General features: G+C 57.4%; 5 protein-coding genes across 5 annotated transcripts; 2 read left to right on the top strand and 3 right to left on the bottom strand.

Moving 5' to 3' along the window:
• Window positions 1-902: 902 nt before the first annotated feature.
• Window positions 903-2830, bottom strand: THITE_2110283 (uncharacterized protein). Its single transcript, XM_003650580.1, has 4 exons — window positions 2335-2830; window positions 1679-2240; window positions 1583-1605; window positions 903-1516 (listed from the first exon to the last, which is right to left on the bottom strand). The coding sequence occupies exons 1-4, from the start codon at window positions 2414-2416 to the stop codon at window positions 1284-1286; spliced, it is 900 nt and encodes a 299-aa protein (XP_003650628.1). The 5' UTR covers window positions 2417-2830; the 3' UTR covers window positions 903-1283.
• Window positions 2831-3139: 309 nt separating this feature from the next.
• Window positions 3140-5926, bottom strand: THITE_2110280 (uncharacterized protein). The gene is made up of 4 exons (XM_003650579.1): window positions 5742-5926; window positions 5185-5669; window positions 3360-5128; window positions 3140-3299 (listed from the first exon to the last, which is right to left on the bottom strand). Exons 2-4 carry the CDS (start codon window positions 5507-5509, stop codon window positions 3240-3242), a joined length of 2154 nt encoding a protein of 717 aa, XP_003650627.1. The 5' UTR covers window positions 5510-5669; window positions 5742-5926; the 3' UTR covers window positions 3140-3239.
• A 265-nt stretch (window positions 5927-6191) lies between these two features.
• THITE_123682 (uncharacterized protein) lies at window positions 6192-8253 on the top strand (the record flags this gene model as incomplete). Its single annotated transcript, XM_003650578.1, has 3 exons — window positions 6192-6371; window positions 6432-6466; window positions 6567-8253. 3 exons carry the CDS (start codon window positions 6192-6194, stop codon window positions 8251-8253), a joined length of 1902 nt encoding a protein of 633 aa, XP_003650626.1.
• A 512-nt stretch (window positions 8254-8765) lies between these two features.
• Window positions 8766-10554, top strand: THITE_2042889 (uncharacterized protein; the record flags this gene model as incomplete). Its single annotated transcript, XM_003650577.1, has 4 exons — window positions 8766-8973; window positions 9055-9778; window positions 9847-10314; window positions 10392-10554. 4 exons carry the CDS (start codon window positions 8766-8768, stop codon window positions 10552-10554), a joined length of 1563 nt encoding a protein of 520 aa, XP_003650625.1.
• Window positions 10555-11174: 620 nt separating this feature from the next.
• On the bottom strand, window positions 11175-11984 carry THITE_2126654 (uncharacterized protein; the record flags this gene model as incomplete). Its single annotated transcript, XM_003650576.1, has 4 exons — window positions 11175-11260; window positions 11339-11406; window positions 11495-11717; window positions 11813-11984. The coding sequence occupies 4 exons, from the start codon at window positions 11982-11984 to the stop codon at window positions 11175-11177; spliced, it is 549 nt and encodes a 182-aa protein (XP_003650624.1).
• Between the last annotated feature and the right edge of the window lie 1502 nt (window positions 11985-13486).

The raw sequence follows: 13486 nt of genomic DNA, 5'->3' as shown, positions 1-13486 counted from the left end.
CACTACACTGCTTAAATAGAAGATCATTCAGTTGAAGGAGGAATATCTAACTCTACAAGCTAGCTACAATACACTAAATAGGCTAAACCAAGCTCTCGTCAAGAAGAGGCTAGAAAGAAGGAAAAAGGCTATAAAGAAGCACTTCGGCGAGGCCTATATACTAATAGTTATAGCTATTCGAGAGCAACTATAGCAGAGGTAGGAGATAGAAGATGAGGTAGCGAAGGCGAAGGCATTCTAGGCAGCTATCCAGGGCGTTGTAGGCTTTGCAAAGAAGGTTAATAAGGAGCTTCCGGCACTGGGCTTCGAAACCACCATCTTCTAGTAGTTGGCCTACAATTACTAGCTTGCGAATAGCTTCAATTTTGAGCTGTTTTGGGCCGTCTTCGTATATGATGCTTGTTCTAGTGTTGTAGCTTGCCCCTGAATTTTGTATGGAAATTGGCTTACTGGATTAGGGACAGTTTGGTGGCCGGGATCCGTGGGCAACCGACATAGGTGTGGGCGACGTTAACAGGAACGGCCATCCGGGAGAACTGAGTGCTCTGGCTAGCCCTCGTTCCAAGTTACCAACTTGTGCTGTCCACCTAAGCCGAATATCGGAAGCTGCTGTCCTTGTAAGCAACTCCTCGGACAATCTTACACATGAACCTCAAGCCTCTTTTGCGAACGATCCAAATTTCTGTCTCGAAGCCGCCCAGCGTTCCTAGCACACCGCATGGACCATGCTCATAACTGACGTCATGTAAATTTAGGCCGTCATCCCCATGTCTCCGTACTGGGGTTAGTTACATGTGCAGGGCGCCCACGCAGCGGTAACCCGCCGCCAAGATCTCTGCCCCTTCCAGGGTAAACACCAAGTCCGTCAATAACAGAGCAACAAAGAACGTGATTCCAGACCACCGGTAGCCACACAAGAAACCGTAAATGCTCCGCCGCGACTTTCCGGTCGAGGATCTAGAGACGTGAAGCCGCCGCGGAGCGCCCCAAACACGCTCCGGTGCGTCTGCTTCTCTTTTTCTTTCTTTCTTTCCCTTCTTTTTTCCACCAATGGAACGAGCCTATTCAGGACATGAGTGGATCGAGGCCCGGTGAAAAGAGTTGAAAGATAAGAGCAGCAACCACATGCCAACAAAATCGGAGGAAGCAGACGGTGGTGAAACCGTTGGGGCGGTCAATCTCCAAGCCAGGCTCCGGTCCAGAGCGGTGACGGGACGAACGCGGCGATGGATGGCTTGCAATTATGCAGGATCTGTCCGACAGTGTAGCTTTGTATTCCTCCGTCAGTATCCCGCGCTCGGAAACTTCCCTAACCGCCCACCATCCACTACAATCGTATTTCCGTTCAGGTAGGCGCCGGCCCTTGAGGCAAGATACAGAATCTGGCCCGCCATGTCGACCTCGTCGCCCATGCGGCCCAGTGGGACGACATTCTTGTCCAGTGGGATCACGCTGGAGCCGGTCATGGACCCCCCTGCGGCCTCGACGATGGGGGCAGCCATCTCGCTCGGGAACACTGAAAAGATCACGCCAATCAGCCAAGATCACGCCAGGTCGAGTAACCGGGAGAAGAAGCACTTACGGCCAGGGCAGATACAGTTCGCCCTTCCATGAGATAACCCCCCCCCGTGTTAGCAAATTCTGGGGTAACCAACACGAGAGAGCACGGAGTTCTCACCGAATCCCCCAAGTAGGCAACACGACGCTCAACATCTTGGCGATGTGCGTCGCCGCCGCCTTGCTCGGGCCATACGCCCAGCCGCCCGGCGCGGCCTTGTTGAACCCCGCAATCGAGCTCGTCACGACGATCTGGCTGCTGACGCCGGGCAGGTTGCCCTTCCGGTTGCCGGCGTCCAGCAGCTTGAGGAAGGCCATGGCGGTGAACCAGACGCTGGTGCTGTTGACGCGGAAGGTGTTGGTGAAGTCCTCGAAGCTGCCGGCCATCTGCATCTCGCGCCACTCCTCGAGCGTGGTCTCGCCCGGCACGGGAGCGCGCACCTGCGGGCCGCCGACCCCGGCGTTGCACACCAGCAGGTTGAGCAGGCCGGCGTCCGTCTCGACCACCGACACGATGCTCTCCAGGCTGACCTTGGACGTGACGTCGCAGTACAGCGGCACGACCACCGACGGCCGGTTGATCGACGCCGCCGCCGCCTGCAGCACGTCCACGCGCCGCCCGACGATGTACACGCGCGCGGCGCCGGCATCGGCGAGGGCCCGCGCCATCATGAGGCCGATCCCTTTGTTTTTGGAAGGGGGGCACGTAAGCTGATGACCGCTGATATGTTGCCGGTAGGTCACTAGTGATTTTCATGGACGAAGCATTATACTCACCGGTGCCTCCCCCCGTTATGAGGGCGACCATGCCCTTGACAGAGAAGAGCGCTTCCACGTTGACCGGTGCCGGGGCCGCCATCTTTCGGATCTGGCGTGGAGTTGGGGGTAGATACTTTCAGGAATTTTCTTTTTTCCTTGGTCCAACGAAACAGGTTTGTAATATGACAGGACAATGAATTCCTAACAAGTAAAGAAACCCATACGCTGCCGTTACTATGTACTGATTTGGCAACTCTGGGAATCTGAGGAGGAGAGGTTGATTTGAACAGGTGGGGTTCATGGAAGCTAGCAGAGGGGGATAGGGATTGGAAACTCGCAACTCCCTCTTGGGGACCAACAGCTAACATTATGAAAAAGAGAACGGGGGCTTTTCTATGGCTAAACCTCCGCAGCGAATTGGCTAATTCTCTGTCAAACAATTTTCTGTATCCTAGGCTGGGCATTGTCTGGGCTTGCACAGCACAAAGTCCTTTCTCTCCTTCCTGTTCTGGTTGGGAGCTGACGGTATTCGTGACCGATGGCGGCCTGCCCCGCCTTGTGACTGTTTGTAATTGCCCCGCTTGGAGGCCATCGCCAATGGCCAACTGTTATAACCAGGAAAACCGATGTTTTCCCTTTCCATTCAACTCGGTATAGCGAGGCTTCACAGCAATGAGCAAGCCAGCTGCAAGGGGAAGCTGTCTGGCAAGTCCACATAGCCATCTTGCCGTCTCGCGCAGCGCAACTCGCTAGATCAGCGACCGGATGACTAGAGCAGTTGCAGATCCGGGATGCAGAAGTCCCTTTCCAAGACAGCGGCAACTTTCTGTTCGAAACAAATCGCCAAACGGGTAAAACTCTATATCATCGTAACTTCGAACTATACTCAATGCTAAATTCTAACCCTGACCAATTCGTCCATCTTAAGCCGAGTTGGTGTCGTGGATGAGCTTGGTGATCTTCCCGATGGCGATGGTTTGTCCCTTGCGGTCCGAGTTAGCAAACCAGTTGCAGAACCAAAATTGACAGAAGGGGCAGCTTACTTGGTCACGCAGGGTGAAACGGCCCATCTGGGGGTAGTCCTCGAATCTCTCCACGCACACGGACCCGGCGCCGCCCGTCACCTCCAAGATTGCGATGATGCTGTCGCCCCTCTTGGCGTGCGAGGGAGGGAGCTTGCTCTTCCTGTTGGTGCCTTTCTGCAGCTTGTGGAGCAGCGCAGCAAACGTGACTTCCTCGATGGCCGCGTGGACGTGCAGGACGCAGTTGAAGCCGGCCGTGAGGATGCTCTTCAGGTCCAGGATGCGGATCTGCGCCTCGAACTTGGACACGTTGTGCACGAGGCGCTTGGGTGAGCAGAGGACGAAGCCCGGCAGGATCTCTTCCTCTTCGATGCCGCGGAGACGGAGCCGGACCTGGTCGCCGCACTGGGCGATGGGCACTTCGTCTTCCGTCTCGCCGTAGGCCGCCGCCACCTCGACGCTCTGCTTGTTCGGCATCATGATCAGGCTCATGCCCTTCTTGACGACGCCGGCCTCGATCTTGCCTTCGATCATGGTGCCCATGTCACGGTATTTGCCGGCAACAGCCATCATGAACGGCGCGTTGACCTTGCGCTCCAGGGCCTGCATGCTGTCGAGGTACTCGAGGAGCGACGGGCCATCGTACCACGGGCATATGTCCTTGGGCACCCGCTCCTTGATGCCCAGAGTTTGTTGCGCTGCGATGGGCATGAAGAAGACGTCCGTCTTAAGGTTGTATCCGGTGCCCTTCAAGAACTGCTGGAGCTTCGTCGTGCACTCGATATAGCGTTCCTTGGACCAGTTGACGGTCGGGTCGTCCATCTTGTTGATGACCACGACCAGCTTGTTCACACCCTGGGTCTTCGCCAACATGGCGTGCTCCCGGGTCTGCCCGCCCTTCTCGAAGCCGGTCTCGTACTCGCCCTTCCGCGCGCTGATGACCAGGACGCCGACATCCGCCTGCGAAGCGCCGCCGATCATGTTCGGGACGTACGTCTTGTGCCCAGGTGCGTCAAGGATGCTGTATCTCCGCTTCTCCGTCTCGAAGAAGCCACGGCCAACCTCGACCGTCTTGCCCTTGGCACGCTCCTCGTTGGTCAAGTCGAGAGCCCACGACAGATACCAGGTCTCACGGCCCAGATCCTTCGCCTCCTTCTTGTACTTGTCCAATGTCCGCTGGTCAACCATGCCCGTGACGTAGAGAATGGCGCCGCCGAGAGTACTCTTGCCGGCGTCGACATGGCCGATGAAGATGATGTTGACGTGTTCCTTGCCGTAGATCTCCTTGAGCGTCTCTTCGTCCACGTCCGCTGCCTGTTCCTTCTCGACGGTATCGGCGTCGCGGGTGGCGCCCTTGGAGGCTCCCCGGGATGGACTGGACCGGCCCGAGGATGGAGTAGGCGAGGTCTTGCCGCTGGCCGCTTTGGCATCCGTCTTCTCGATAGCCTTGGCTGCCGTGACCTTGGCAGCAGCTTCCGCCGTGCCCTCTTTCTTCGCCTCTTCTTTCTTGGTCTCCTCCTTTTTCGGCTCCTCCTTCTTGGGCTCCTCCTTGGCAGGGGCCGTCGTGCCAATCGACAAGACCTTGGCCTTCGGCTTAGCGTCACCACCGATGCTCAACACCTTTGCGCCGCCCTCCTTCGCTACGGCGGGTTTCGGCGCATCCGCGGTTGCCGGAGCATCAGTCGGCCGTTTCGCAATGGTCGGTGCCGGCTTGGGGGCCTGTTGCTGGGCCTGGTTCTGTTGGGGTTGCTGGAACTGCTGCTGCTGCTGTTGATATCCCTGCCACTGACCTAGTGGCAGAATGAGCCTTTGTCCCGCAACCTCGAGATAAACTATGCAACCGTACCGTATCCTTGATTGTAACCGGCCTGGCCGTAGACGGCGCCGTAGCCCTGCTGGCCATATTGCCCAAAACCATGCTGAGCGCCGCCGCCGCCGCCGTACTGGGGATAGTATCCCTGGCCGCCGTAATAGGGCTGCTGATACTGTCCGTAGCCGCCACCGCCGTATGCCTGGCCTGGCTGGAAAGCCTGTGCTGTGGGTTGGAAGGCAGCGGCGCCGGGGCGGAAACCCCGCTGGGCGCCAAGATTCATTTGCTGCTGGGTCTGGCGCGCCAGGTTCTCGTCCTGGGCAGTCGGGTCGTCCTCCCACGAATCCTGAACGTTTGACATCTTCCTTGGCGGCGCGTCGCGGAGCTTATCTGGCGAATATGGTCTGGTGTTTTCCCGCACGTGCGACGAAACAAGGTCGACGGGCCAGACTCCTGCGACAAGCCCGAAGGACGACACTCGGTGTGGGCTATGGCGGGGCGAATTAGTCGAGAGGGGACAACTGTGTCGCGAAATCTATGTCAGAGACGCAGTAGTCAAGCAGAAAAAAATACGTTGATACTATTGTGCTTACCGATGAATACCTCTAGGCAGTTAGGGAGCTTTATGGCTCAACGTGACCTCTCTCAGCGACGGCAATGAGGAAACCGTCAGAAGGGAATCAAGGAAGATTTGGCATCTGCCCCACCATTTGCGAGCCCGTGGCGGGGAACAGAAGGGCTTTGGTCCACCTACGGTGAGCGATCATGGGTCACACTGTCTGCCCCTCCTCGGGTTTTGGCGGGGGCGCCAGTGGAAGAGGAATTTGCCTGAGCTTGCTGTCACCGCCTGAAGCACAGTGCGTAGTTGACTAGCAGGAGGTAACGCTTACTGTACGGATCCCTCATTGTGCCTGACTGAGACCTGACGCCAACACGTTGCCCTGAAGCACTGGACCACCTACCCAACCTGTCATCCATCTTAGGTTGTTTACATCGGTCTGCCAGTCCACCCGCAGCCATCATCATGGACTCATGGAGAGAATATGGACTTATTCTTGCAAACCCTTGGAGTCCAGACTTTCAACTACGCCGTCAGATCGGGAATCGCACTCACCTCCAGATATGCGGTGCAGCAATGCTCCCGGCTGTTGAAGTCGGTCAACGACCAGAGGGTCCGCACTGAGCTCAAGGAGCTGCAGCAGCTTCTCGACCACAAAGTAAAGGTCGGTTACGCCCAACAATCCCATCAGTCACTGCGTCGGCTAAATCCGAGTCCGCCCCAGATTATCTCACCCGCACTCGATCTGATCCAGTTCAAGTACGTGCCAACATGCCTACATGCCTACATGCCTACCTCTGCATCACCCTCCAGAATGAGTAAGAGCTGAGGCGGGCAGCAAAGACTGACGCAGCTGCAGGTCAGGCCGGGGAAATGTATTCCTGGAATCAGCGGCGCCACTCGCCAAGTCCCTCCATCGTGAGATTGTTCGCCTGGGGAAGCGGCTGGACAATGCGGCCTCTGTTGGTGAGGGTGCGCGTGACGCCGGCCGCAGGGGCCGAGTGTCGGAGGCACACCACGCTGAACTGTTGCTCATCATCAGCGACATTAAGAACCTGCTACGGCGTATTGACAGGGACATTCCCCTGCTCCAACTTGCCATCACTGCCTCGGGCGAGAAGATGTCGACAACTCTGACCACCGGCATCTCGCCTTCGCGGATGATGCAGGCTAGTGCCCTGCTGTCCTTTGCGGATGCCCACTTCGTCATGAATCCCGGCGCGCCCATGCAGGTTGGGCCGTCATTTACGTTATCACTCTACATGCTGTTCCTCGGCCACTCCCCACCAGCTGCGTCCGGTCCTGCTGCACGGGACGCCTCCACGTTGGCTCCCGCCGGCTCAGAGGACGGAAGCCACAGCGAAGGTCCCTACGGCCTTGGGGAAGGAGAACGGAAGCCGATATGGCAGGAGGTGATGCACAAATGTCGAGTCCGACTTTGCCGTATACCTGTAGACTGGGGTTTTGATGCTACTCACGGATACCGCCCAAGCAGCGTGAGCGGTTCAGGCGTCGCCAGAGCTGTCTCTGGAAACAGGACTTCACCTTTTCTCGGACAGTCAGACGGGTACTCGTACCACCTGGAGATCATTGAGGACTTGGATGATGGAAGGCTCCATGACGGAGACGGGTGCACGCCCAAGCCGTATGATGACATGCCTATGGCTGGCATTCGGGAGTCCATCCCAATATACCAGATTTCCAAGATCTTCTACACGGACACCGGGCGAATCCTGAACATTGGAAGCAACGACGAGAGGGACAGCAACCCGGTCCTATTGCTGAAGAGGGACAGCAACGCCAAGTCGCCGGTGGAAATGCGGCAGGAGTGGTTCGACGAGCCTGGGGCAGAGGAGGCAAGCGAACCAAAGACTGACACGGATGATGACTCCGAGTCTTCTCGGGCCGGTGACCAGGATAGCGTTGACCGGCAGTTATGGGAGGAGACGGAACGCTCTGCGGAGTCCCCTGGCAGTATGGGCGGACTGCAAGGGACACGTCTGCCTCCGCCCCTGGATCCCGAGTGGCTTGCGCTGGAGGTTTACGCTGAGGACGACGATGCGGACGATGATGAAGAGGATGGCAGCGAAGAAAACGAAGCCGGAAGTGGAGGCGGCCCCGATACGCTGACTCACGATCCTCAAGTGTCGCACGACAGTCTCGACTCCAAGCTCATCTCCCAAATCCGGCGCGTCTCCATCGGGGCAGGTAGCCCTGCCAGACGCCTCGCGAGCCAGCCAGCTGAACATCGACCACAGCAACCGAACGAGCAGGCAGCCGGATCCTACGTCACGAGATCGCCCTTCGGGTCCATCACCTCATCCCTCTCCCTGCTGGAGATGCTCATACGGCTCACAAGCCTGCAAGAGTTCCAGCAGACATCCCACCTGGCAGTCCCGGATCACATCCTGACATTCTTCTTGGACGAGACGTCGACGACAGGGCTGCAGGGCGAGGCACAGTGGCGGGTGAGGACCGAGGCGAAACGGCGCATGGGGTTCGACCCATACACTGATAATACCCCTCCGAGACAGAGCGGAGAGTAGGTAGTGGAGGCGAAGATAACTGCAGTGTTGCATGTGAAGAATCGCGTCCAATCTGTGCTCATCATCAAGCTTTGGGTGTCGAGGTGTCCTTTCCGGTCAGTCGAGGTGCAAACTCACGCAGTCTCGTTACCCTTTTGGGCTATCCGCGGAGGTGCTCAGTGTTGAGAGAGGTCCATAGAGACGGAAACGTGATAACAACAGCATCTCCACACTGCGCCAAATAAGGGAACAGGTGGTGGAGTTTCCGTTAATAGCCGGGCCCGCGAAACCGGCTTCCTTGCTGTCGACATCCCACGGAACCCCCATGGAAGCCCCCAACTCCCGCGGGATAACCCCTGGCAACGAATGAGAATATTCTCGAGCTAAAATCGAATAGCGTAGGCGGTACTGGGAATTTTTCTTGCATTGATAGCTGCTCAGAATCTCCTCAATGATGTTGCGCAAAGGACCAATAATACACCGCAAGAGGAAGTTGGCGATTCTGTTGCTCGCTGCCCCAGTCAAGTGTCACCATGAGCGAGAAGAAGCCAGCCGCGGGCCAAGATCCGGAAGCGGTTGCGGCTGCGCGCACCAGCGACGACCATGAGAGCAGCAGCGTGTCCGCAAAGGACGAGGCCATGGCCATGGTCGGGGAGCAAGAGCATGCCATTGACCCCGTGGTTGTTGCACGGGCCGTCCGCAAGATTGACTGGTTCCTCATTCCCGCCATGATCTTTGGCTGTGCGTCCTGATAAATAAATAAATAACCCCATGTTCCGACGGAACAAGTCCGTGAACTCGCTGGCTGACCGCCTCCCGCAGACGGCATCGTCTACTACGACAAGGCCATCCTCGGCTCGGCCGTCCTCTTCGGCATGACCGCCGACCTGCAGCTCACCGTCACCGACACCTCGACGACCCCGCCGTCGGTCGACAGCTCGCGCCTCTCCTGGGCGACGTCCATCTTCTACTTCGGCATGCTCGCCGGCCTGTACCCCATGTCGTTCGCGCTGCAGCGCTTCGACATGGGCCGCGTGCTGGGCGCCGTCGTCGTGCTCTGGGGCGCTGTCTGCATGCTCACGGCGGCGGTGACGTCGTACCGCGGCCTGTACGCGCAGCGCTTCTTCCTCGGCTTCGTCGAGAGCGTCGTGCCGACGGGCTTCATGTGCATCGTCGCCGGCTACTACAGCCAGCGGGAGCAGGCCCTGCGCCAGAGCTGGTGGTTCAGCAGCACCGGCCTGTTCACCATCGTCGGCGGCGCGCTCAACTACGGCTTCGCCCAGATCTCCGGCGGCCGCCTGCACAGCTGGCAGTACATCTACCTGCTGGCCGGCGCCCTGACCGTGCTGTTTGGCCTGTGCTGCTTTGCCGTGCCGAGCTCGCCCGTCACCGCCTGGTTTCTGACTACCGAGGAGAAATTTGCCGCCGTCGAGAGGCTGCGGTACAGCCAGACCGGCGTGCGCTGCTCCAGGATCAAGATGGCGCAGGTGAAGGAGTCGTTGTTGGATGCCAAGTTCTATTTGATCTTCGTCATGATGGCTTCCGCGTGCGTCTTGGTTTCCTTGCTGCTCCCCCCTTGCTGTCGCACCCGTATCGTGATTGACGCATCGGCAGGTATACCATGAACGGCGCCGTCAGCGGATTCGGGCCGCTCATCGTGTCGACCTTCGGCTGGAGCACGTTGGACTCGATCCTGTTCCAGTTCCCGCTCGGCGGCCTCTGCTTCCTCGTCATCCTCGCCACGGGCTATCTGGGCTCCAAGGTCCCCAACATCCGCCTCATCATGCTCATCCTGACGTGCCTGCCCGTCATCGCGGGCTGCGCCATCATCTGGAAGAGCGAGTGGACCTACCGAGCCGCCGCGCCGGTGGTCGGCTACTCCATCACCGGCTTCTTTGGCGGCACCGTGAGTCTCATCATCACGGTCGGCATGTCGAACGTGGCGGGCCACACCAAGAAGAGCCTCATGGCGGCCACCATCTTCGCCGCCTACTGCGTGGGCAACATCGTCGGTCCCCAGCTTGTCAAGTCGCAGACGCGGCCGCAGCATTACCCGGAGCTGTGGCTCGGCCTGATCATCTGGTATGTTGTTGCTACTCGTGTTTCCTCTTTGCTCATTAACTACCCAAATGAGGACCTTGCTTAACAATGGACGGCAGCTACCTGATCTGCATCATCGCGTCGGCAACTCTCTACGCCGTCCTGGCGGCGGCAAACAGGAAGAAGAAGGCGGCCGGCCAGGAGGACGAGGCAGAGCGGGCGAAGCTGGCCTTCCAGGACCTGACAGACATGCAGAACCCGTACTTCAGGTACGTCCTATGACGGTGTGCCGGCATGGGGCTTTGCCGTTCGCATGTGCGAACACCCTCTTCGTGTGTACCAGGCCAATCCGAAGTGGCGGTTCCAGGAACCTGCCCTCAGCGCAGTTGGGCTGAGGCGAAGGACGAACTAATCACATCAAAAACGCTGTGGGGTGCGGCGTTCATGTTCTCGATACCTTGGTCAGGGGTCAGCGCGTTGCTGCCGCTGGTTACCTTTGTGTTCATCTCCCTGCTGCAGCTGTTATGGAAGAACCAAATCGAGGGCTGGCAGCGACGCCATCTTCTGCTGGACACCTCCCACCTCCCATGCGGAGTGAGTTGGTTCCATGCCTTTACCTGTGGGAGCAAGTGAGCCCTCGAACTCTGTTGGCCGGTATGAACGAATTCTAAAAAGGGCCAGTATTGTTACATTGAATAGATATGATCAGGCTCGATGCCCTGCTTCGCTCCTGTTCCGCAGCTCAGGTCGACCGGACGCACCCCGCTGAGCCACAACGGGAAGCAAAAAAAAAAAAAAAAAAAAAAAAAAAAAAAAAAAAAAAAAAAAAAAAAAAAAAAAAAAAAAAAAAAAAAAAAAAAAAAAAGCCAACTCAAGCTCGTCCCAGTATTATGGAGGTTCCCCTATCTCGTCCAGTCCGGGTCATTGAACCAACCTAGGTTGGCTACATTGACAATGAGAAAGCCATTGCCATAGGCGGCTTGCCATCCTGTTTCCCCATTCGAGCCCGTCAATGGTCAATGGTCCAGCCCAGCTCGAAGCGCAGAAGATGTTGGGTGAAACGTACCAGCGCTGGTCATGTCCGGACGGGTGCAGTGGTCGATGACCCAGAGGGCGCCCCGGGCAACATCCGAGCTGTTCGGGGGGGTACCGGAATTGTTAGAAATCACGCCGGTCCACTTCTAAGGACAGAAAATAAAGAAGTTGAACTTGCCAGTAAGACTCGGCGTGCTTGATATTGGTGGTGAAAACAAAGATCTGGGCCCCGCCTGCCTGGCAGAGCCTGTTGTTATTGGGATAGTGTATCGACCTGCAGGGCCTCGTGTCCAGGCTCAGCAGGTAGTGAAAGCATGCGATGACGTCGTCCACTTTAGCGTACGCCCCGTCTTCCGGCCCGCATCTGCCCTCCCACCGCGGACTCAGCGTCACGCCGTGCCGCAGCAGGGCTGTTGTTGTTGTTGAGCGAAGCCGCGAGTTAGAGAGAGCTAATAGTAAGAGGGGGACAAAGTGGTTGGCGGACGGGGTACAAGGCGTTCGTTACCTGTAGTATTGGGCCTCCCAAGCTCGTAGAGCTGGGCCGTGGTCAGGTTCAGTTCGGCGAGCGTCGGCAGGCCGGGGCCGGGAATCACTTCCGGATACACGGTGGGAGCCGCCAGGGTCATGCCGAGGGACACGATCCCGATGAGTAACGAGAGAAGGAATCTCCTGGCCATTGCGTACACAAAACGAGCGGCAGAAAGCGTGAGGCTCCAGGAGGAGAGAATTGCCCTGTGAGTAACGAGTGCTCGAGGACACAGAGCACAGCCCCATTTAGTTACCCAAGCTGGCGGGCTCGAGCTGCTTTATGCTCCATTCCGGACGCTGCCCTGGGGAGCGCAAGACTCGTCAGCTGCCCCCTCGCTCTCACCGGTGTCGTGCTCCGGGATGACCAAGTGGGAGAAGCCGGATAATTGGACCATGTTCAAGTGGTGTAGTGTACCCCGGGTTTACAAAGAGGGCATGGGCTCCCTGATGAGGCTGGCAATGTCATGGTCTTTGACGGCTCCAGGAGTTGAAGAAAAATAGATAGGCGTGCATGATATGGCTAAGAAAAGAAAGAAAAGGTTACCACATGATTGGAAGCACAGGCTGAGAGGCCGCAGAAAACCAAAGCTCCAATCATAGAGAGCTGGAATTCGAATCTCTTTGATTGAGGCACGAAACACTGACCAGACGAAAAGGGGGCGCAAGCACACCGCAGTTGACAGCAAACAAGGCCTTACTTGGCACCTTTGAACCGAGCAAGCGGCGGGACGCTGTTTGTACACTTCGAGCTCGAGCAAACATGTCCGCAATTTGCACGCTTGGGCATTCTGGGCCGCTCCAAGCCTGTAATGCATGCAACAAGCGATTCGTCCATCCGGCATTGCAGTCAGCAGGCCGTTACCAAGACTGACAGACTGACTACGGTCCGGGGGAAGATTTCGCTGGAGGGTTGTGAATGGCGTCTTTCGATTTCCCTGGGAAGCGAATGTTTCTATGTTTCCAGGGGCACATTGAGAATTGGGCCTGTCGGTTACGACTAGGCAGGGGTGTTATGGCCGAAGCGTTGTGGAAGGGTGTCGGAAGAGCTCTGAGTGAAAGCGGCTGGAGAAGCTTCCCGAGGCAAACTTGGATTTCTTTATTACCTGTCTGTCGCTGGAATGGAACCAAGAAAGACCTCAATGACCCCGGCCTTGCTAGACGAGGCGACATGGGAGCCTCTCGTGTTCCCCCGTTAGAAGCGTCTCAAGCCTACGGAATAAGGGACCCGGACAACCCGGGGGGCAGGTTGAGTGCGCCTAAATTCTAGATCTTGCAGTTGCACCGGACTGTGAAACTGAAAGTTACAGCCGCTCGTCAGCTTGGTCGAGATCAACCCGCACCAGGTTGAGCCCGCCCAAGGGTCCTTGAGTTGCACGAAAGGTACCGGCAAGGTTCGGAGTGCCCCGTCGGTGACTGTTACTAGGTAAGGTAGGCATGGGCAGCTCAATACATACCAGGCGAGCCAGGACTTAACACGAGAGGTGCCACCAGTGCTCGTTGACACTTAACCAAGTAGATTTAGGGACGGTAGCGCATCTGCTCTTACCACCTACGCTACCTGAACTCGATCATGATCAAAATCAACCGGGAGTTATGCGTCCCGTCAAGCGACGGAGTATGGAAGTACGGAGGTAGCCCCTGCAGGTCCATG

The sequence above is a fragment of the Thermothielavioides terrestris genome, chromosome 1 (assembly GCF_000226115.1).
Source record: "Thermothielavioides terrestris NRRL 8126 chromosome 1, complete sequence".
Taxonomy (NCBI): domain Eukaryota; kingdom Fungi; phylum Ascomycota; class Sordariomycetes; order Sordariales; family Chaetomiaceae; genus Thermothielavioides; species Thermothielavioides terrestris.
Note: the sequence above shows the minus strand (reverse complement) of the source record. Positions and strands in the feature narration are given on the sequence as shown.